The sequence below is a fragment of the Lagenorhynchus albirostris genome, chromosome 18 (assembly GCF_949774975.1).
Source record: "Lagenorhynchus albirostris chromosome 18, mLagAlb1.1, whole genome shotgun sequence".
Taxonomy (NCBI): Eukaryota; Metazoa; Chordata; class Mammalia; order Artiodactyla; family Delphinidae; genus Lagenorhynchus; species Lagenorhynchus albirostris.
This window is the reverse complement of record NC_083112.1, coordinates 21,147,717-21,171,744: the sequence shown is the minus strand read 5'-3', so window position 1 is coordinate 21,171,744 and position 24,028 is coordinate 21,147,717. Positions and strand designations below refer to the sequence as shown.

General features: G+C 41.4%; 2 protein-coding genes across 2 annotated transcripts in view; one reads left to right on the top strand and one right to left on the bottom strand.

Annotated features, from left to right (window-relative positions):
- The window catches only part of COG3 (component of oligomeric golgi complex 3), a 57,225-nt gene extending 37,048 nt beyond the window's left edge, over positions 1-20,177 (top strand). The window contains exons 18-23 of the mRNA XM_060129436.1: positions 1,890-1,978; positions 2,088-2,222; positions 7,849-7,924; positions 12,397-12,524; positions 13,341-13,439; positions 18,241-20,177. Of these exons, the coding sequence (XP_059985419.1) occupies positions 1,890-1,978; positions 2,088-2,222; positions 7,849-7,924; positions 12,397-12,524; positions 13,341-13,439; positions 18,241-18,270 (557 nt within the window). The 3' untranslated portion in view covers positions 18,271-20,177. The remainder of the gene's footprint in view (positions 1-1,889; positions 1,979-2,087; positions 2,223-7,848; positions 7,925-12,396; positions 12,525-13,340; positions 13,440-18,240) is intronic.
- A 3,364-nt stretch (positions 20,178-23,541) lies between these two features.
- The window catches only part of ERICH6B (glutamate rich 6B), a 36,029-nt gene continuing 35,542 nt past the window's right edge, over positions 23,542-24,028 (bottom strand). The window contains exon 10 of the mRNA XM_060129561.1: positions 23,542-23,569. Within this exon, the coding sequence (XP_059985544.1) occupies positions 23,542-23,569 (28 nt within the window). The remainder of the gene's footprint in view (positions 23,570-24,028) is intronic.

The window sequence follows — 24,028 nt, the reverse complement described above, 5'->3', positions numbered from 1 at the left end:
ACCTTAAGCCGTCTGTTTATGGAATGAATGAATTTCTCGCTTATGTATTGGGGGAATTGAGAAAATTCATAGCCATTCAAATTACTTTCTGTATTCTGTGGTTTAGAGGAACTCCACATAATAGGATTTCCAAGAGGAGCAGGTTCTTACTTTCCTAATGACTGTGTTTATAAAATAGCGGACTTGATTTAACTCACCTGAGAGCCAAGTCGTCTCATCATGAGTCATATTAAAACAGCTTATTCTTTTTCTCTTCCTAATGCACTCTCCTTTTCACCACAGGGAATACCTTTTGGTTCTGGTGACATTTATTTATTTATTTATTTTTGGCTGCATTGGGTCTTCGTTGCTGCGCACGGGCTTCCTCCAGTTGTGGCGAGCGGGGGCTACTCTTTGTTGTGGTGCGCGGCCTTCTCACTGCGGTGGCTTCTCTCGTTGCAGAGCATGGGCTCTAGGCACGTGGGCTTCAGTAGGTGTGGCTGGCAGGCTCTAGAGCACAGACTCAGTAGTTGTGGCGCACGGCCTTAGTTGCTCCGCGGCATGTGGGATCTTCCTGGACCAGGGCTCGAGCCCGTGTCCCCTGCGTTGGCAGGCGGATTCCCAACCACTGCGCCACCAGGGAAGCCCTCTGCTAGTATTTAGATAGTAAGCCTGTATGTTATTCATATACTTTGTAACTTTGTTTTTAAACAGCAGCCAGATTTTCTGGCTTTTGCCCTTACAGAATGCGTAATTTTTTTAGTTTATTCTCATCGGAGGCTGCCATCACGCAGCCATTCTGGTTGATTTCCTGCTTTCCTTTCAGTGTGAGGTGTGGAAATAGTGCCTTAACCTTGAGGAATGCCAGGCGCTGATAGTCCTTACTTTATTTAAGTAATGGGACGAAGCAGGGCTGATCTATTTTCTTTCGTATTTTTTCTAATTCATAATTCGTTGCTGCTTCGTTCTACTACAGATCCACTGAGGTGTGAGAAAATGAAATACTCTAAAATTTTGGCAAATTTTGGTATAAAGTATGTTTTCCCTAAAACCTTATGAGGGTTATGTAATCCTGCCATATGATCGCCTACAGTTGTTCAGGTTACTTACAGAAAAGGCAGCAGAAACAAAGAGTCATTTACTAAAGCTTTACTCTGAATCTGATAGAGAGGTGTGTTGTTTGTGTTTTGTTTTCCCAGTAAGATCAGGATCAAGGCAGGGAGTACAGTCTGGTGTGTTCTTGTAAAACCAGGGTTGGAAGCATTTCATGCTTTGCTTTCTCCAGCCTGCCAAGGCAAAGCAAAGAAATGATCTTTTCTGACTATCACTTAATAATACTTGCTATCTTTACTTTTAAGCCTCTAACCTCTCATGACTAACGTTATACCTTATTGCATTTGAACATCAATGAGACCTATTTGTACTTTGCATAGACTCTAAGTAGTCTGGAGGTTAAGGGGTAAATATGTCCTTTTGGTGTTTTTCTTCTGGCTGACACATTAGTTTATTCTCTGCTTCAAATGAATAAATTTCTGTGCCAGCCAGATCTTAAACAAAGGAAGCTGGGTAAGTATATGAATTTTTCTTAAAAAACCTATTTAGCATCATAAAAGTAAAGCAGTGAAATTTTAAGGTATTGATTACCATTTATCCTTTTTCTTTTTTTCTATAAATGAATAATTGTGATTAATAGTCATTTTGCAATTCTGAGTTCTAGAAGATAATTGTGTGTGAGTGCTGTAGCCGTTGTTGGCACTAACCTTATCCACTCGTGGAGGTGACTTGGTGGAAATGAAACCCCTCTTGCTCTGTGGTAATAGAGAACTAGTGTATGTTTACACACTGAAATAGGAACTTGGCTTCTTGTTGAAACTGTACATGTTCACTGGATGAGTAATTTTGTTTCACAGATGCAGCATTTAAAATCCTGAATCCTATGACTGTTCCAAGATTTTTTAGGCTGAACAGCAACAATGCCTTGATAGAGTTCTTGTTGGAGGTGAGAAGGAGTCTGTTTTCTTGGTGGTGGGAGATAAACGATATTCTTTACATGTCTGGTAATTTCTAGGCACATAAAAACAGGAGGAAACTGTCATCTTCTCTTTAAGGGTACTCCTGAGATAAGAGAACATTATCTTGACTCTAAAAAAGATGTAGACCGTCATCTGAAATCGGCCTGTGAGCAGTTTATTCAGCAACAGACCAAGCTGTTCGTAGAGCAGCTGGAGGAGTTCCTGACAAAGGTATAGACCTTGGTGCATATTGGGTAATTGTGAATTCTTCCCTAGATTGCATTTTGTTTTTGTTCTTTTTGTTTGTTTGTTTTTTTAATAGAAATCCATTTTTAATTTATTTACTTAATTAATTTATTTTTGGCTGTGTTGGGTCTTCAGTGCTGCGTGCGGGCTTTTTCTAGTTGTGGCGAGTGGGGGCTACTCTTCATAGCGGTGCGTGGGCTTCTCATGGTGGTGGCTTCTCTTGTTGCGGAGCACGGGCTCTAGGCACGCGGGCTTCAGTAGTTGTGGCACGCAGACTCAGTAGTTGTGGCTCACGGGCTCTAGAGAGCAAGTTCAGTAGTTGTGGCGCACGGGCTTAGTTGCTCCGCGGCATGTGGGATCTTCCGGGACCAGGGATCGAACCCGTGTCCCTTGCATTGTCAGGCAGATTCTTTACCACTGTGCCACCAGGGAAGCCCCTAGGTTGCATTTTGAATTACCCTCTTATGAAAACCTTGGCAGAAGGAAACAGTAAGGGCTTCCCTGGTGGTGCATTGGTTAAGAATCTGCCTGACAATGCAAGGGACACGGGTTCGATCCCTGGTCCCGGAAGATCCCACATGCCGCGGAGCAACTAAGCCCGTGCGCCACAACTACTGAACTTGCTCTCTAGAGCCCGTGAGCCACAACTACTGAGTCCGCGTGCCACAACTACTGAAGCCTGCGCGCCTAGAGCCCATGCTCCGCAACAAGAGAAGCCACCACCATGAGAAACCCGCGCGCCGTGACGAAGAGTAGCCCCCACTCGCCGCAACTAGAGAAAGCCTGCACACAGCAGCAAAGACCCAACACAGCCAAAAATAAATAAATAAAATAAATAAATTTATTTAAAAAAAAAAGAAAAAGGAGACAGGAAACCCATGTCTTAATGATTCTGTCTAAGAAATCACTGTGTTTCCTATTATGGAAGCTTTTTGGTTTGGACTTTTAGGTATGCTTGCAGAGTTTTTCAGTTTTAAGAGAAAGTGTGCAAATATTGCAAAGTTAGTTATAGCAGACCTCTGGTTAGCTCTGTTCTCTTTATCCACATTGTAGGGACCTGCATGTGGTTTGGGACTCTCACTTTTCCTGGATTAGGACCTGCATGGCAGTAATCACAGTCCTGTCTATCAGGGTTTCCTGTTACTTAAATGGGTGATTTATTTTCCTCTTTGTTTTACATGCTATTTTTCCCTTTCATTTTGTGTAGATAATTGAGAATTGAAGATTTTATATCATTGCATTGTTAATTACCAGACATATGGATTTATAATAATCTATTTCTCTGTCTCCTAGCTAGAATCCATCAACTGGCAAATGCCAGCAAAGGCAAAATCAGATCATGGCAGTTTTGACTTTTCCTGTTCCAACGTAATCAGTTTTTAAAAAAACCTAAGTGTTGTTACTAAGGACTTACCTCATAAAGATCTTTAAGAAGTCTTGAAGTGAACTTTCATTTATTAAGCCTCTACTGTCTGTCCAGACTTGTGTTAGAGGACATTAAAAAAGATAAAAATATGACAGCCCTCTCTCTCAAATTTACTTATCTAAGTCTTAACTGGGGAGACATTGGTAACTTGTTGCTGGGTCCTGTGATAAAGACAGAAGATATTAGTTTTTGAAAGTGAGAAATGATACCAAAAAAGCAAATATAGAAATGTTAAACTATTATTTATCATTGAGGTATATTACTTGTTTAGTGGCTTTTAGCCCATTCATCGAGTATTTGGAATGTGTGTGTGTGTGTTTTTCCCCACCACAGAAATATAAAAGGAGGGTGGTGTAAATGTTTTCTCCCAGCTTTTTGATTAAAAAAAAAATGGTGCAAGTATGGATATTTTGTAAGTTACAAACCAGTCATCATAGTTTTTACTGAAATTGTCCTCATGGAAAACTAGTTTGTAGATTGTAGTATTTTGGGGAGAGCACCCACATTAATACTGGTGGGAAATACTGTAGATGAATATTTTGCAATAACAGAGCAGCAGAATGAATCTTCTGATATAAGCAAGTTGGTTATAATGAAATCTGCCATTAAAGGGTTTTTTCTAGAAAAGCACAGTTTTCCTAGAAGTCAAGAGAATGAAAATTCACTGATGGTAGTTGTCCAAGTTGACCTTAGTATAAATTTGGTAAATCTGATATAACTCTGGGCATTTGGAAGATTCTGGACACTATGAACATTCTTTAAAAATTAGAGGTTTATGTAGAAAATATGTATTCCAAGTCTGAATTATGTAATAGCCCTCCATGGACATGCTGCACGTCTATAGCAGGGACCCCTGTATAGCTGTTCATGCACCTCTTTTTATACTCCTCTCAGTATGGGACGGGGAGAGGGAAAGGCCCTGCCCGTGATCACTGAGAAGCCGTTCTCCCTCACCCGCCTCTATCTGCTCACTCTTTGTTGACCTTACTCAGATTATTCACAGTTGCCTCATGTTTCCTTTTACAACCCTGGTCCCTCACTGCTCCTTACTGTTCAGTGAGAATCTTTAGTAGATACTATGGCTTAGAGGACCCGGCATCCCTTTTATGTTATCTTATTCCAAATTTAGGTTTCTTCCCCTGTCCTCTTGGCATAGAGTGGGTCAGAGGTAAAGATATATACGCACACACACGCACAAGCACGCACACGTGCATTGTAAGCACTATAGTTCATACAGATATACGTGATCATTTAAGACATTATTTCTTAGAGTTTGTGGACCAAACATTTTTCACGTTTCACCGGGTCAATGTTACTAGTATTCTGAATAGCAGAGACAGAGTAAATGATTGTAAAACCTTAAAATAATTTTCTTTAAAGGTAATTGTGCAAGTGCAGAGTCTTATACCCCTTTTATTATAATTGGCATTGTAAGGCAGCCAGTTCTTGTACCTTGATAAATGATCACAGGAAAAGCAGTATCCATAGATGCAGAAAGGAAACAGTATTTCATCTTTCATTTGGATGTATGCTTGTAGGTCTCAGTATTTGCTATTTGGATGTAAGCTTCATCAACAAAATGTCCTCAGCTTGTTTCTAAGTTTGGACTGATTTTTAAAATATATATAGGTTTGCCTAATAAAACAAGCTGTGAGAGTGTATAGAGAAGGTTCTTAGGTTGTCAGAAGACTTGTTTATTGAGCCTGAAGACTCCAGGTGTGATTCTGGTCCCCTTTCACCTGTTGTAAATCGGCTTTTTTGTTTATGTAGCTCCTTCCTTGAGCTCTCTTTTTTGAGATGCAGTTAATGAAATTTCTTGAGAACAATAAAATTATAAAATTTTATTTTATAAAATAATGAAATTTCTTGAGAACAAGAAAATGGTTCTAGAAGAACTATTGCCTTGTTTCTTGCTCCTTGAAAAATAATCTTTTCTCTCAGTATTTGAATGGCCCTAGGGAGTGTAATACTGTTCTCTAAGTGTTGGGGGTGGCGGTTCATATCAAAACATTTGGGTCAGTTATTTTCTAAAACTAAAAAACTATCGATACTTTTTTTATGTCCTAGAATTTTATTGTACTGAATATTGCTTGAAACAAACTCTTAAGTAGGGCTTGGAATCGTCTTGGGTGTAGTAGAAAGAGCATAGCATTTTGAGGCAGGAAAGCTGAGCTCTGCACCTCCTGACTGAGATGGTAGTGGTCACTTAGCTTCTCCAAGCCTCAGTTTCTAATCTCTACAGTGGAGATAGCTATTGCATCCTTCCTCCCTACTTAAGGCTATTATGGGGACCGAAAGATGATTTTATATATATAAACATACTTTGTCAGTGCTTGAAGAAGTGTTATTTTATAGTAAAATGTGACAGATTTGCAGTGAAGATTTTGCTTTTGCAAAAAATCTGAATGAAAGCATTTTAAAGGAAGTATAATTTCATGTTTATAGCTAAGCTAAAAGTGTTTCCCCTTGTGGGACCAGTTTATGCTAAAAACTCAGACTTGTATTCCTCTCAAGCAGTTTGCTAAAGTATTGCAAGTTTATTCTTAATGTTCCCTCTGAAGTGTTATTAATTTCCTCAGCAACACTACAAATTAATTTTTTTTCCTCAGCATAGTGTGTGTAATAGAATTTGACCTATAAATTTAATTTCTGTTCACAAGGAGTTATAACCTAATGGGAAATCAGGATGGAAAATATGTAAACATTAAGATGTATACAGCAATGTCATTATGAGACAATGGGTCTGTCTTCATCCTGTAGGGTTTTAAAAAAGATGGGGCTAACTGGGGAAAACTTCTGAAGAAAATTCTCCTTGAGGTTTAACTTAAAGATAAGTATATTATCTAGGTAGTAAATAGAGATGAGCATACAAGTTTGTATTTGCTTTTAGTATAAAAATAGTTATATACAATATATGTCTTTATGAAATTGGTTAAATTCTGGAACAATCAGTGGCATAACTGCCAGCCATTACTGTTAAAGCATAATAATTAGATACAGAAAAATGTCCCGGATTTAGATTTAAGTGGAAAAAAAAGTTTTTCGAGCACTGTGTTCCTACTTTTGTAAATGTAGACACATTAGCATGTTTATATATTTACATTGGGAAATATTTGGGATAATATACACTAAACATGAACATGTTTTTCTTTAGCATTGTCTAACCTATAATCGTATGTATGACTCACTTTTAAAAGCTGCATCTCACAATAAAAAGTAAAGACGTAGAGAGGAATTGAGTGACAGTGGAAAGGGGTGATTTTATCTACATGGCAACATGAGCAAAGGCCTAGAGTGGTCCAGGAATATGAACTCGGTAGAAATAGAGAGAGGGCTGAAGAGGCCTGAGTTAACATTATATCCTGTCTGTGCCCATCCTCTGCCTAAATATTTGTGTGGCCTTCTTTATGAGAAATCTAAAAAGTTGGTGTTCAGGTTTTTCTAATGAGACTATCTGCTGAGGCCAAGGTTATGGCCTGGACCGTTGGCACCTAGCAGTCCATTTTTTACAGATGTTTTGTGCATTTCTGTCCTTCGCGCTCCTTAGCTGCAGCCTAGCCGCACCGTAAGTTGCCATCTTAAGAACATTCTTGTCCGAAAGCTAAATGTATGCTTTTGCTTCTCTGTACTGATGCTGAGAGGTGAATAGAGGGTGGGCATCCAATTCTTGTACCTAGAACACTGGCTAGTCAAATGTGCTTTTTGATGCTATCTGAAAATCTTTTTTTTTAAATAACATTCTCTCTGCCTGTAACGAAGGAAAGGACCCTCTAGGTATATAAAGGAGATTTTGTCCAACTGCTGTGACATTTTTCTAATAACATACGATAGTAATTTAATGTTAACCTAACAGTCCACTGAAAGAGAGGCCTGTTTTGTGTTGACGTTTCTCTCGGTCTTCATTTTTGTCTTCGTACCCTGAAATGTTTCAGGCTGAATGCCTCAGGACATTGGTATGGTTTTCTTTTTGCAAAACAGTGTATGCCTTGAAATCACAGAAGAAGTTTTGCTAAAATATTTTATTGGTTGTAAAGGACTATGAGATATGATGCATTTTCTTTTAGGGCTGCACATTTGATTATCATTATGCTTTCATACGTTCAAATGGTGTATCTTATGAGAGCAGAACTAGTTTAATTTGTCATCAGTGAAATGAAACTTTTTTCCTTTTGTCCCCTCTACTAGGTTTCAGCACTAAACACAATGGCCAGTCAGGGAGGACCCAAGTATACTCTCTCTCAGCAGCCTTGGGCTCAACCAGGTACCCACATTTTACTGTTTGGGATTTCTTTTTTTAGGATGTCAGTTAATTTGCATTTATATAGCTGCGCTCCGACAGCTTGAAGTTGGTTTCCTACTCCTGCTGTGGTTTAGGTTAACGCAAGATTCATTTTGGAGCTGACAGGTCTTAATTGAGCCAACACGACTTGCATTTCAACAAGCATCCCAAGAAAGGAAGAATTAAAAAATATATATACACACACACACACACATACATACATACATACATACATACATACATACACACACACACACACACACACAGAGTTAAAAATAAAATATGGCTTAGATGGAAATGCTTTGAGTGTGATGGTTTCTGTACACTTGATATTCATTGTCTTAGAGTGAAAATACTGTGTTTGGTAGCATGAAATTAATGGAGAGAATGCTACTGTTTCCAAGTATTATATGAAGAAATGTTGGACATTACATTTTAAGCAAGTTACATCCTCTTTAATGTTTTAGAGTGTTTGAAAAAAATTATAAAACTGTGGTGTCATTTAGGAGTTGGCAGGCTCTATCACTGATTGGCAGAAGTGCTGGAGCTGTTTCCAGTCTTAACTCTTTCCTAAATGTAAATTTTTTTGTGCTAGGTGTTTTTTTCCCTCTTTAACATTAGACATTGAAAATCACGACTAGTTTTGTGGGTTATTTTTGGTCCATGTTATGACATTTTAAGTTGTCATTAAACCAGAATAAATCATTTTGTTAGATTGATACTTCCGGCCATTCCCTGGCCCATATTGTGATAGAGATCCTTTGAAACTAAGAAGGGCAAGATGCCGAAAGAATCAGTGTTTTAATTATGGGTGAGCTGTGTCCAAGTTGGTAGGAAGCTTTTTGCTCATAGTGAGAGAGATTCAAAGAATGATTCTGGTTTAGCATCCATAAAAAATTGACTGTCTACAGGCACCCAAAACTGGAATTAGGTTTTTAACATGATTGGTTTCCCATAATGAAAGAATGCATGTCTGTCAGGTATTTATTTCTTTTGGGAAAAAGAATTGAGGCCATTCTAAAATTTTCAGTTATTTTTATTAGTGCCTCAGGTTAACTTGAAGTTGAAGTAGAACAAAGAAGTTGTAAGAGTAGCTATGTATCTCCTAGGAAGATTTGTAAGCATAGAGAATTATCACTGGTATTTGAATGGAAGGCAGGATTTTATTTCAAAAATTTGTCATGTGAACTTTGATGATGTCAATATAGATTTGCATTGATTTGCTTTATTTTGCAAATAAACTTTGTGACATGCTTTAGGCCTTTTGTTTACTGTGATGGAGACAGTGAATATTATACTGGCTTTATTATTCTAAACCTTTGTGTTGTATATGAGATTGAAATCTTTGCCATCTTACTAAAGGACAGAGAGCATCCTTCATGCAGTAGTATATTCTGTCAAGAGACAGAAAACCAGAGTCTTTTACTGACAATACTGGAAATTCTAACCATAGTGAGCCTGGTGGTAATCACTTGTTCTGACCCCTCAGGGTCAGGAGCAGGCTTGTCAGGCTGTAACTCAGCACTGATTCTAGAAGGAATTCTAATCATCTTTGGATTAATTGGGCTATTGGCTCAAGGTTTGTCATTTACAGAGCTTATTTAGAAATAGGACCTGATTTTATTTTGAACGTTAATGTAAATGAAACTCTTGGGTGCAATAAATCTCTCTTAAAATAGGTAGAAACCACCAAATTGTCATAAGTATAGTTAGTACAGCTAAGCCCAGGGGCTTGATGCATAATTAATGTATTTTCTTTCCCCTTTGGGAAGATTCTCTTCTCAGAATAGGCACTGTCATTTTCTCAAGTGGAGTCCTAATAGATCTCCTAGTGTTAGGTGTATTGTGCTCTTAAGTATTACTAGAATTGTCATTAGTAAAGCAGGAGTAGATGAAAGGAAACCGACAGAAAGACTAGATGAAATAGGGCTTGCTGTTTTGTCATTTAAAACATTTTGTTTCTTTCTAAGTGAGGAGATCCTGGCAAATGGAGCAGTGACACTTCAGTTTACCTAGTTGTTGTATCTTCCATCTCATTTAGCCTCAAGGAGCTATGGAGTTGCTTTTTCTTGATCTGTAATACGAGAAGCCCACACTTAAATGTCAAAGATTTTTAAGTCTTTGGGGTGGGAGCACCAGGGACAGTCTAGAAACTTATCTTGGGCCCCCAGAACCCGGGGTTAGTGTGGTTCATGCAGACTTGACCACCTTCTTGGGGTCATTCCGTGCTAAACTCACGAGACTGAGTTATAGTTAGGATGCCAGTTTGTTAATTACTCTGGGAAATATACCTTTTTAAGAATTAGGATACTTTATTTACAAGGCTCCACATAAAACTGGGCTCTGAAGACTGACCAGTGATCCCTGAAGTGTGTTAGTGACCATAGGACCAGAGCCCATGGAATTCATTGTCTCAAAGGAGCTTTCATCTGTCTGTGAAAAATAAGGGATTCTTGGATTGTTTGTTCTTTCTTCTTGAGAGCACTGGCAGTTTCTCACCCTGCTCTTACACAACCCTCCTCAATTAAAAAAATTTTTTTAACATGGTATAAAATTTGAACTGTGGAAAGGTATAAAATGAGGATTCTCGTCTCCACCTCTAAACTAGTTCTCTCAAAGGTAACCACTATTAATGGCGGCTTTCCCAAAATTATGTGTATTCTAGCATATATGGACTTGAAACGTGTTATACAAATAAGATTATACTATTGTTACCTGAAAAAACGCGTTTGCCTCTTGGTGGGTATTGAGCCAAAAGACACAACCAAGGCAAAGAGTGGGAGGAGGAAGGATTTATTACTTGCAATGAGGAAGGAGAACACCGGGGGTCTTTCCCAGGGCATTGTCTCCCCGAATGGCAAAATTGGGGAAATTTAAGCTAAGGGTACATGTATTCATGAAGGGGCTTGAAGAGAGGAGAATTCAGCATTGAACCGGGGCAGTGGTTGACAGAATCCAAGCTTTAGTTAATTGAAGTCACGGTGGTCAAGGGCATCGTTCCATCCTCCACCCGAACGGGGGCCTTCTTCCTGCAGAGCTCAAAGACGTGCATCCGATTGTTCTCTGTATCCCTTGAGGAGGAGCTAGGGCTGTTTCATTACCGACCTATTGTTTCTTATTACTTTTCTTGTGTTCCTGCATTCCCTCACTTCCCTTAAGGTCATCAATTACTGAGACCTGTTAAAGGACAAGCATTATGGCCAGGCTGAGATCACAGAATGGTTTAGGCCAAAATGGCTTCTCTTACGTTAAGAAAGCCAGTCCTGGTGTTCCTTCTTCGGGGGCCTCTTACCCTATCTGCTTACAAAATATCCCTTACTTTTTTTTTTTCTTTTTTTTTAAACCACTTATTCTGTATCTTGGAGCCCTTTCTATACCAGCATATCCAGCTCTACCCATTCTATTTAATGGACATGTAGAATATATCACTAAAGCATAATTTCTTTAATAATTCTATTAATAGATATTTAAATTATTTTTAGTTTGTTTTTCCTTACACTCTTAATAAACACACATATCTTGGTATTTTGTAAATATGTCCATAAGGCAAATTTCTAGCAGTAGAAATGTTAAGTGAAAGAGTGTGTATATTTTCAGTTTTGCTAGACATTGCCTAATATCCCTTCCAAGAGGGTGAACAGTTTATACTCCCGTCAACAGTGGATGAGGGTGCCTGTTTCCCCACACCACTGCCAAGTGTGGATATTCACAACCTTGGTAATTTTTACCAATCTGAAATATTTCAGTTGTTTTAATATGCGTTTCTTTAATTATGAATGAGGTCAAGCATCTTTAAAATTATTAATCAGTCTTCTTTGATAGCTTTCTAGGTAATTTTCTCTTTTAGATACTTCATACAGATTACGACTCTTCTTTTCCATTTGTACTTCTTTTCAGACACTACACCTGAGCTACTAATTATTTCAGTTACAATTTTCTGGAATTCTTTTCCTTTTCTGATAATACAATATAAGAACGTAACAAATGGATTTTTAGTTCCCATTAAATATGTGTGGGTATTTTCTGAATGATCTCATAAGACAGGGAGCATCTCTTACTGTGAGTCAGTTCTACAAATCGTTACGAAGTAATTCTTACTAGTGCTTCTCTGCAAATGACCTTTTATTTCACCTTACACCTTATCTCCAAATGCCGAAGGCGCCATATTACTATCCCTATGAATGTCCTGAGCCATGGCTGGGGGGGTGGGGGGGCAGGATTCTTTTGCTGTTTAGCCCATGGGGTTAGAATTTTGTATACAGTAGGTACTTAATGAATGTTTATAGGGCTTGTGATTAAACTTGATAAATAAATAAGAAAAGGGAAAGAAATTCTTTGGGGAAGTAAAGAGTCTTCTTTTGCTATTTTTCTCTCCTTTTATTCCCCTCTGAATTAAAATGGAAATGTTTCTTCTGTTTTTATTTGTGATACTAAGGAGGTTAATTTCTTTCCAGCAAAAGTCAGTGACCTTGTGGCAAGTGCCTACAAGACAATAAAAGCAAAGCTGCCCCTGACGTTGAGAAGTATGTCATTGTACCTATCCAATAAAGATACTGAGTTCGTCCTGTTTAAGCCAGTTAGGGTGAGTGTCATGATCATCTCTTTGAATGTTGGCCCGTCTCTTGGAGTATTCTTGCCTTGTGTACCATTTTCCTCTTCCTGTAAACATTTTGAAATGTTGGTCTACTATTCTAGTACAGTTGACTAAAAAGCACTGTGATTCTTGAAAGACTTACAAAGCATGCATCTGTCTGATTATATCTCCCCGACCTCGCCCCCAGCCCTCATTTTGTCTTAATTTCCTTATGGTTACCTGTGGCACAAGGGTAATTTCTACCTAAAAGTAGAAATCAGTAAATGAATAAATAAGTAATCAGACCCTCACATGAGATGGGGCCCAGCACTTGTGAAAGAACAGCATTTCAGGAATTATGTCCCATTTTACTGGTGAGTAGCGGAAATAAATGGCTTGCAGCGGCCATGGAGGGATTAAATGTCAGAGCAAATTTAGTACTCATAGCTTCCAGCTCTGTGTTGAGCTCATGTCTTTACCCAAGGCGTTGGTTGATTTTTAAAGTACATTTTAAGTGTTTGGGAACTTTATTATCTTCTGTGGAAGAAGTTGCTGCAGAAGACTGTTACTGTTCTCTGCGGGGGACAAGGCTTGCTAGAGTTTAGTTTTTCCAGTAAGTATTATCTGTTAAGTCTTAGACAGGTAGTGCTTGCATGTGAAATATTAATGCAAATTGAACGTCTTTGGTAATGCCCTAGAAGATACATTTCCTCCACTTGTTTTGGCACATAGCAAGATTTAACTTTCTTAGTTATTCATATTTAAGAAGACTGAATATGTTTTCAGTGACTCATGTAATAATGATTGCCTCTTCTTCTTTCTAAGAATAATATTCAGCAAGTCTTCCAGAAGTTCCATGTCTTGTTAAAGGAAGAGTTCAGCCCTGAAGATGTCCAGATCATTGCTTGTCCTTCTATGGAACAGGTAATCCAAAGTCTGAAGATCCTTGTTACTTTTATAACCTTTTAGTTATTTTACTTGAGTACGTAATGTCTTTGAGTAACTGTGTTTTAGTTGTACTTTTAAAAATTGTACGTTGTTTTGTTCTGATGAGCAAGAGTTAAGCTCTGAATTGCTCTCCCGCATATTTAGTGCTGGCGTTAGAATTTTCAGCTGCTTTTCAGTGCTTTCTGGTATTGAAGGTTGCTGTGTTTAAGGTGAATGAACTGTTTGTGGGAGACTCAAACAGTGGTATTTAGATTGCTGAATAATTTTGTTTGCAGTATGTATGATAGGAGGCCCATGTTTTAGATGAAAAACAAAAAGTGTTTTAGGGATTAGAATAGATGTTAGAAGTGTTTCTGTTTTCTCTCTTCTTCCTAAATTAAAAAAACTAAATAGAGAGCGCAGTCTGTGTTTATTATCATTCATTTATTCAATTCAGTCAGCAGGCTTTTATTGAGTAGAAGTAGGCTGGTGCTATGGAGGGTATTTTATTTCTGGTTTTAAGATTAGTTGAGGAGTTTAGTAGGGTAAGGACTAGAGAGAGAGACTGGGGGAGAGTGGTAAGGTTAGTGAGAGCCCGATTGCTGTGGGTGGAGCCCGCGGGGAGAGAGACTGGAGGCCGAGCGTGTGGTAAGTCTTTTGAGGGGTTTTACTTCACGGGGAGAGAAAAGATGGGGTGGTAGCTGGAGAAGAAATGGGGTCATTTTTAAATTGTGATATCATTCAGATACCATAAAATTCACCCTTTTAAAGTAGGCAATTCACTGGTTTTTAGTGTATTCAGTAAGTCCTGGCACCGTCACCACTATCTAATTTCAGATAGTGGTGAAATTTTCATCCCCTCAACAAAGAAACCCCTACCTGTTAGCAGATTCTTCATTCCCCCTCTTCTACTAACCTACCTTTGTCTCTGTGGATTTGCCTGTTCTGGACAGTGCCTTAAATGGAATCGTACAGTACATGGCCTTCCGTCACGGGCTTCTTTCTCTCAGCATAATGTTTTTAAGGTGCGTTCATGTTGTGGCTTGTATCAGAACTTCATTCTTTCTCATGGCTGTATGAATTTCTTTGTATGGCTCTTTGGGTCATATTTTAAAATGATTTCTCTGTAGTTTCTAGGGTTGTAGACAGGATACTTCTTTTTTTTAAATTAATTAATTTTTGGCTGCGTTGGGTCTTCATTGCTGCGTGTGGGCTTTTTCTAGTTGCGGCGAGCGGGGGCTACTCTTCGTTGTGGTGCGCAGGCTTCTCCTTGCAGTGGCTTCTCTTGTTGCAGAGCACGGGCTCTAGGAATACGGGCTTCAGTAGTTATGACTCACGGGCTCTAGAGCGCAGGCTCAGTAGTTGTGGTGCATGGGTTAGTTGCTCCGCGGCATGTGGGATCTTCCCGGACCAGGGCTTGAACCTGTGTTTCCTACATCGGCAGGCGGATTCTTAACCACTGTGCCACCAGGGACACCCCAGTCAGGATACTTTTTTATAAGTCATTTGAAGCAATTATATTCTATGTGATTATACCACTAACTTGACATGTAGGTAGTTTATTTTCAATTTTAGAGATTTTTTTCCGCTCGTTTTGATTTAATTTTGTTTTTATGTAAAATGTTTACATGATTCCCAAGTCAGAATTATGGAACAAGGTAAATTTGGAGAAGTCTTGCTTCCCTTTCCAGTCCCTCCAGCCTTTTCCCTCTCTCCCCTTTTAGATAGCTATTTTTATTTGTTATTGGATTATCCATTCATCCTTTTTTTTTTTTTTTTTAAAGATAGGGGAAATGTATGTTTGTATATTCGTGGGGAAGATCTAAAGAGAGGGAAAAATTGCTGCTGGGAAAATGTTCTTGAGAAGAGAAGGGGGGATGTGATCGCAGGGGCAGTTGGAGAGTGGGGCCTTTGTCAGGGGCCTGCAGGGTTCAGCGTGGAGAGAGGAGCGAAGGCCGAGCGTGTGGGCGCACGTGCAGGGAGCTGGCGCGCGTGATGGGCGCTCGCGGAAGCTCTCCTCTGACTGTTTTGCGCTTGTGGGGGGAACAGGAAGCAGGGTCACCACTGAAAGTGAGGATGTGCTGAAGATTCCGCAGGAAGGTTCGGTTGAGTTCAGTGGCCGGTTATGAATCCAAGAAAAAGCATTCAGCATAGTTGTCTCATGTTTTTTTTCCTCCAGTCATCGTCAGTTGCATGAGTGTAGCCATGGAGTTGCTGGAGGGTTGTGTCAGGGCTGTGCTTTTGCCAGGAGGGACAAGGCAGGGGCGGGTGAGGGCGGGAGACTTAAAGAAGGGAGTGGCTGTAGTGATTGCCGTGGAACTCAAGCGAGGGAGCTGAGGGAAGGGAGTGGGGAGGAACCGTGGTTTCCAGGTCCTGGTCGAGTCAGACAGTCATTGGCGTTGGAATGTGAGAGGGAAGCTGAGCTGGGAAGATGGGTTGTGGCGATCAAAGAGTGAGCTACTTGACGATGGGACTGCGGAGGGGTTGCAGTTAGAGGTAGTGATGGGGCTGGGATGTGCCCGCGGCCTGAGTAGCTGACGTGGTTGGTGGAAGATTAGGTCACTGGAGGAGAGGAGCTGAGGCTAAGCCTGGAAGGGTGAGCTATCTGGATGCTGAAACCACCAAGAAGTCCTACAGGAGTAGTTTTAGGAAAGGGTGATAGCGCTCTGAGATCTGCAAGAAGTGCATGGCTGGGTGATGGTGGAGGGGTCGTAGATGGAGGAGTGAAGCGTGGCATGGTCTGATACGATGAAAACCAAAGCTGGGGCGAGGTGCTGGGAGAGGGAAGGAGAATGGTCTGGAAATGACAGTGAGGAACAGAGGGGACTCTGATCCCGCCTCCAGGCCCAGTGGTTCCAGGCATGTGGATGAGAAACACCCATCACTGGAGAAGGCTGCAGGGGAAGCTTGTCCTGGCAAAGGGCTGGGGGGCAGGGCTTCAGGACTTCAGAGAGGTGGGCCATGAGGTGGGAAAAGAGCTTTGAGGTAGTAGAGGAATGACTTGGGAGGCCTGGGCTTCTTGTGATGGGTGACGTAAGCATGGATAAGGGGGGGGGAAAGCAGCTCTGATGGAGGAGAGGCAGCGGTCTGGCTGAGAACATGCAGAGTTACTGGACTCCCACTTGACTCCTGCCAGTGAGATATGTGGTTTAGCGTGTGTATGTGTGTCTGTAACTTAAAAGTTTTATAATAATCACACACACTACATGCAGCTCAGTTGCTTTGCTTTTCTTCTTTCTCCTGTTGATGAACCACTAAATTATTTTCATGATCTACCAATGGCTTGCAGCCGAGAGTTTGAAAAACACTAATAGAGGGACTTCCCTGGTGGTGCAGTGGTTAAGAATCCGCCTGCCAATGCGGGGGACACGGGTTCGAGCCCTGGTCCGGGAAGATCCCACAGGCCGCGGAGCAACTAAGCCCGTGCACTACAACTACTGAGCCTGCGCTCTGGAACCCGAGAGCCACAACTACTGAGCCCGCGTGCCACAGCTACTGAAGCCCACGTGGCTAGAGCCAGTGCTCCGCAACAAGAGAAGCCACCGCAATGAGAAGCCCGGGCACCGCAACGAAGAGTAGCCCCCGCTGGCTGCAACTAGAGAAAGCCCGTGTACAGCAACGAAGACCCAGGGCAGCCAGAAATAAAATTAAAAAAAAAAAAAGAAAAGAAAAGCACTAATAGAGACCATCATGCTCACTGTTCCTTGTTCCTCTTTCAGAACCGTTAACATTTTCTAGTTAGTAACAACAGCTGATAATACTGACTGCTGACTGAGTCACTTGGCCACAGGCTCATAGAGTAGGAACCAGAACAAGGAATTCTCTTACCCTACACGCTGCACAATGATCAAAAGAGGAAATGTAACATTGATACTATTACCTAATCCTCCATCCATATTCAAATTATTTTCCCCAGTCCAGGATCCAGTCCAAGTGTTGCTTTCAGGTGTCACATCCCTTTAGTTTCTTTAAACCTGGAGCAGTTCCACAGCCTTTTTGGGCTTTTTTGACCTTGTCAGGCCAGTTATTTTGTAGAATGTTTGGTGTTGTCTGTTTCCTCATGATTAGATTCAGGTTTTGTATTTTTGGCAGGAAAAACACAGAGGTGATTTTGTGTCCCTCTCACTGGAAGTACCCATTTATAGACGAGATTAGGGGGTGATTATTTTGATTACCAAAACCCTACTGTATAGAAGGGCGCACTGCCAGGCTCATCTAGCCGCAAGTCTCTCCAGGCCAGGGTGACAGATTTGCAGAGAACATGCTGCCAGCCCCTCCTGTTGCAGTGGCGATTTCTCTGGTTTTCCCCGGGCTGGCTCTGGGTCTCGCGCTCCTTTACAGAGGGGACAGGGGGCTCCTGGTCCGGGTTAGCATATGAGGTGAAGCTCACCTGCCGTGCCTATTCTTGTGCAGTTAAGAGTCATTTAGAGAGTTCAGCTTACTTACAACTCTCCGCGAAACGCACTCTGCATAGAGGCAGGTGAAGTCGGTTATTTAGAGCCATTTCTGTCTCTCGTTAGTGTTGGTATGTAGTTCTTTTCTGTCTTCCTGATTGGATTCTTAATGAATTTTGAGGGCCCAGGTTCGGCGATACCTCCCCACAGGCCCCGACGATGCACAGCGCCTGGGGCTGCTTCCGGAATCAGCACCGCAGGTCCAGTTTATACCTTACAGCCATGTTTACTGGTCTCTTAAAAATCAGACATTTCCTCTCATTCTTTTTTGAGGATCTAAACAACTTATCTTGAGTATGGTATTCCACAGCAGAACTAACAAGGCCTTTCTCTTTGCTTTTCAGCTGAACCTCCTACTCTCAGTTTCTAAATAACCAGGCCTGTCGGGCTGTATGCGTAAATGGCCGGTCCGGCAGGAGCCGGCTGCCAAGTCCCACGGCCTGCAGGACACCGGGGAATTGTGCGAGGGGCTTCCCGAGAACCACAGGGCTGCTCAGGGCTGACCGCAGAATGAAGTGGAAGCAAAGTGTGACGTGATTTGTGTTTCTCTTTTGAAAACATCAAAATGCCAAAGATAAGCTATAATCTATGAGCGCTGATTACTGCCTCATTTAAATGGTCACAAGCAGTGTAAGGTTTTAAGAGGAAGCTATGGTGGGCACGCAGTGAAATGGTTCTTAAGAAAAATGTGCAATGAAAATAGATTACAATAAATAGTGCAAAGAACTTTACAGAAATACAGCTAATTAGAAAGCTTCTAAGAGAAAGGTTTGTTGAAGCGTGAAACACTGCACTTTTAATCACTGAGCATTCCACAGTGACTACTTTTTTATTTCCAGAAATGTTATTTCTACACCCTATTTAATGTAATGTTTCTCCTGTCACTTTGAAGTTTAGTTTGGGATAGATTGGGTGCTTCTGAGAACATGTTCTGCTTTCCTGGGAATTCAGCGTGTTATCTTTCTGTGTGTTTGATGTGAGGTAGTTTCAAGGTGTAAGGTCCCTGGATCTGTACTCCATGAATTGCTTAGGTGCAGAGTGTTCAAAAGTAGGCAGGTAGCTGCAGCGTCCTCATGGTAGATAATGTGCCGTATCTTTCATGAGAATCTTCATGGTACAGTAGGCAGTGTCCGTGAGGGGAAGTACCAATTTTGGCGTCTTCCGTCTGGCACATAAAGGAGGAGAGGAAGCCTGATGAATGGTGTATCTTGTGCACGAAGGTTAGGGTTACCAGCTTTCTGCACACTGCCTTCCGTTTCCGTGGTTCTTTGAAAAGTGAACATTTTCACGTCCTGTACCTTCATGGTGGCTGTGCCGCGAGCCTGCCTTGTGGATCTGTACCCTGCGACAGCAGGATACATTTCACTCGGAGACGAGGATGACGAAGACCACCCATCCCTTAACATCAACCACACGATAGCAGCGATCATCAAAAAAATTATGCGCATCTCTGAATTTTCCTACAAATACGTTTCCTGATTGGATTGGTTTTGCCTCTGATGTTATAGTAAATGTAACCTGCTCTTTGGTTCACAATGAATTTTGAGTTATTCAGACACTAGTTTAGAGATAGAATGCTGACAGGGGTTCTGGAATGTAGCCAGCAGACCTCATTCTGTGAGACTGTAGCATTTCTCATCCGCTTCAAGCAGACTCCGCCATGTGTAGATGGGTTACATATCCTGATGTCTGTCATTTTAAACAGGTCACTTGTTTTCAGCTCAGTTTAACTTGGTGATGGACGTTGCTTGATAGAGCTTAATACTCTCTATTTTGGGAAGGTAGAAGGTAAAGAGGGTCCATATTCATTCTTCAACAGGAAATAAATGAATTAGGAAGATTATATTTACTTCCACTTAACTATTTTATATATGTGTTTAATGAAATAAACTGTACAATCCAGTTTTGTATATTATATGTACATTTGATTTTTAAATAGCCTTTCCAGAGAAATGAGGGCACGATTATCGTACAATACTTGACTGATTTAATTTGATGTACAGAGCAGAGCGTGTTCTTAAGGGTAAAAGTATTTGATAGCACTCGTTCTTGTGTTTTGAGTCTTTTATTTCTGAAACAAACACCTTACAAAAGTGCTGAGTAGGTGATAGTGATCCAACTTGTTTGCTAAATGTTTAAATCTGTACAGTTTCAAGCGTTTACTTATACAGAGTGTACATACTTTCAAATAATTAATTTAAAATGCTTTATATTATTTGGCTAGAATTCGCTGTTTTTAATAAATGTGAATTTTTTAAAAAATAAAGATTTTTGCTTCCTACTTTTTGTCCTCATTGGTCTGTTATGTGTGTGGATTCTTTAAAAAATTTTTTAAATTGAAATTAAAGATAACTTGTAGATTCACATGCAGTTGTGAGAAATAATACAGAGCGATCCTGTGTACCTTTACCCGATTTCTCCCAATGGTGTCATCTTGCAGAACAATAACATGTGTCACAAGCAGGATATTGACAGTGTTACCCTCCACCAACGTTATTCCAATTTCCCCAGTTTTACTTGTACTGTGTGGATTCTTTTGGCAAGATGATTATTGTGGAAAGACATTTTGAAGCATCTTAATGCTTCATTAGGTGACAGATAATTTTTCTTTATTTGCAAAACTGCCAGTTTCCTGAGTACTATCAGCACAAATAGTTGTGCTGAAATTTAGTATTATTGAAGTCACAATAAAAACAAATTTGTATTTCCACAACCCCATATCTTTAAATTCTCTTCTGCTGTTACCTTACGAGGAAGAAAGAATAGTCAACCTTAGTTTTTAAAAAGGGTCCATTTAGGACTTCCCTCGTGGCGCAGTGGTTGGGAGTCCCCCTGCTGATGCAGGGGACACGGGTTCATGCCCTGGTCCAGGAAGATCCCACATGCCGTGGAGCGGCTGGGCCCGTGAGCCATGGCCGCTGAGCCTGCGCGTCTGGGGCCTGTGCTCCGCAACGGGAGAGGCCACAACAGTGGGAGGCCCACATACCGCAAAAAACCCCAAAAAACAAAAAACCCCCAAAAAACAAAGAGTCCATTTATTAAAGGAACTGGGGGTGTGTTGGTGGAGAGAAGGTTACTTCTCAGAAAAGAGGAACTTCATCGATTCCTTTCTGGCATGCTTTTCTTCTGGTGGTGGTTCCTCCACTAGCTTGTCTGTCTGCTCTTCCTCAGCACCCAACCCCCATAGGAAGGAGACAGCTGCTGGAAACTTGGTATAATGGCATCCATTAAATAGTCATCCAATAAATACGTATTGGGGGGGGTTTAAAAACATTTTTCCTGGTTATCAAAATATGTTCACTATTAGACATTTCTGTAGTGTTTGCATTTCAACATAAAATGTGAAAGTCTTCCATAAGTGAACCTTGAAAGGTAAACTGCTGTTAAATGTTTGGGATATAGCTTCCAGATTTTTTTCTATGTATGTTCTAAAATAACTTTTCTTAGAGGATTGGGCTCTTTTACACGTTTATTAATCAGGTGAGTTTATTGATTGATTGATTGATTGACTGGCTGTGCCACACGGCTTGCAGGATCTTAGTTCCCCTACCAGGAATTGAACCTGGGCCCCGGCAGTAAAACCGAGTCCTAACCACTGGACCACCAGGGTATTCCCAGTCAGGTGCGTTTTAATTATCATTGCTTAGACACACACTCATTTGCTGAACTGTTTGAAGTAAGTTGCAGGCATCATGACATTTTACCCCTAAATACTTCAGCATCCAGTTCCAAATAGTAACCCTAAGACCGTTATCACACCTCAAAGAAAAAAAAAATCAGTAATATCTACTGTGTAGCCCATATTCCACTTTCCTCGATTGTTCCCCAAAATGTTTCACAGCTTTTTCTTTTCCAGGTTCATACGTGTTAACTTGATTGTTCCATCTCTTTAGTCTCTTTTAATTTAGACAATTCGTAAAGTTTTTGTTTGCTTGTTTTCATGGCAATGACTTTTTTTTTTTTTTTTAAATAATGTGTGGACTCCTTATAGAATGGACCAGAGTCTGCAGAAGGCATTCTTTTCAAGTACGTGGAACATTTGCCAAGACAGATAGATGCTGGGCCAGAAAACAACAAAACAACCCAAATGTGATCTGCAACAGTAGTTCTCAACAAGGGATGACCCCTGCCCCCTGCCACCAAGGGTGCGTTTGGCAACGCCTGTAGACATTTTTGGTTGTCATGACTGGTGTGTGGGGGGTATTACTGGCTTCTAGTTGGTAGAAGCAACTAGAACTGCCAAATATGCACAGGCTAGCCTCCCACTACACGTAATTATCCACTCCAAAATGTGGATGGTGGCAAGGTTGCAGAACCCTGTGATATATACAGCAACCCCCAATTCCTAGCACTTGCTATCCCCTCACCGGGCTTAGTTGTGTTCATACCAACAAATGATGTCTTTTACTTACTTGGTTTTTTTTTTTTTGGCTGCGTCGGGTCTTAGTTGCAGCATGCAAACTCTTGGTTCCCTGACCAGGGATCGAACCCGGGCCCCCTGCATTGGGAGCGAAGAGTCTTAGCCACTTGGCCACCAGGGAAGTCCCTACTTGTTTTTAGTTTTTCTGACTCCCCCAGTCTGGATTGTAAGCTACCCGGGGGAGGCGCTTTGCTGTGTTTACAGCTGTATACCTAGTGCCTAGGACAGTGCCTGAGGTAGATGCTCAGTATCTGTTGAAAGAGTCCACTTGGGCCCAAGTCACACAGCCTTTCCTTCCCCATCCCATTCCTACCGAGTCCTGCCTGTTCTCTACCCCCTCCTGCCCGCCTCTATTTCCTCCCCTCTGCTATTTCCAATGCCATTGCCCTGGGTCAAGGCCCTCGTTTTCAATATTCCTTGCTGGGAATATTGGAGAATCTTTACTACAAGAACCTGGACTTTTTTTTTTTTTAATATTTATTTATTTGGCTGTATCAGGTCTTAGTTGCGGCACGTGGGATCTTTGTTGCCGTGTGCGGGATCTTTAGTTGCAGCATGTGAACTCTTAGTTGCAGCATATGGGATCTAGTGCCCTGACTAGGGATCGAACCCAGGCCCCCTGCATTGGGAGTGTGGAGTCTTGGCCTCTGGACCACCAGGGAAGTCCCCAGGAACCTAGTCTTATTACCACTCTCCTTCCCCTTTGCTAAAACTTTCACCTCCTGATGCACACGGGCTGTTCAGGCTCCTGCATATCTATCTGCCCACACTTGTCTCCTTACTACTCATCCTTTGTATCTCTCAGGGTCCTTGAGTGTAAGCGACAGAAGGCATCATGTCGAACTTGAGCAGAAAAGGGCTTTATTGGAAGGAAATGGGAGTGCAGGGGACAGACCAGAAGCAGGAGGACCAGAGGAAGGAGAACAGGAAGCATTACAGATGCAGGTTTTTATTTTTTCAAAGCAGAAAGTGTCGGTCCACTGCTGTGGCAGTGTCCTAGACTTGGCATCACTGCAACTGCTCTCATCTTGGCCAAGCTGACTTCCTGTGTGTGTGTGTGTGATTTTTCCATGCTTCACTGAGTGCTGGGGCAGGGAGGAGGAAGATTCTCTGTGCCAGTTATCGATATAGTGCCCCTCAGCTCCAAATCCACCCTTTCGGGCCCTGCTTTGAGATTCTGGAGCTGGACCCTGAGAACATTTCTCCATTGCCAGCTGGTGCAGAGTTAGGCTCGGTAGGGTGCTGGCGCCACGCTGCAAGGCACAGGGGAAGGGCGTCTCTTTCCGTTTCTGGTGTGGGTTTTGCTTCCTACACTGCGCTGCAGCCGTATGTGTGTCGGGGGGTGTCTGGTGGTACTTGCTCTCTAGTGAGTTTTCCTGGTATCCAAGCAGGAAGCGTCTTGTGAACCAGCTTGTTGCAGGTGCAATTGGTTAAGATACTGGAGTTGGGTGGGCCCCTCATCCAGTATGACTGGTGTTCATATAAAAAGGGGAAATTTGATACAGGGACGTACACACAGGGAGAGCACCATGTGAAAACTGCCAAAGACAAAGGAACTACTAGAAGCTGGGAGACGGGCCTGGGCCACATCCTTCCCACGCTCTTGATCTTGGACTTAGGGCTTCCAGAACTGTGAGATGATACATTTTTGTTGTGTAAGCCACCCAGTGTGTGGTCCTTTTTGTTACAGCAGCTCTAGCAAACTAATACAG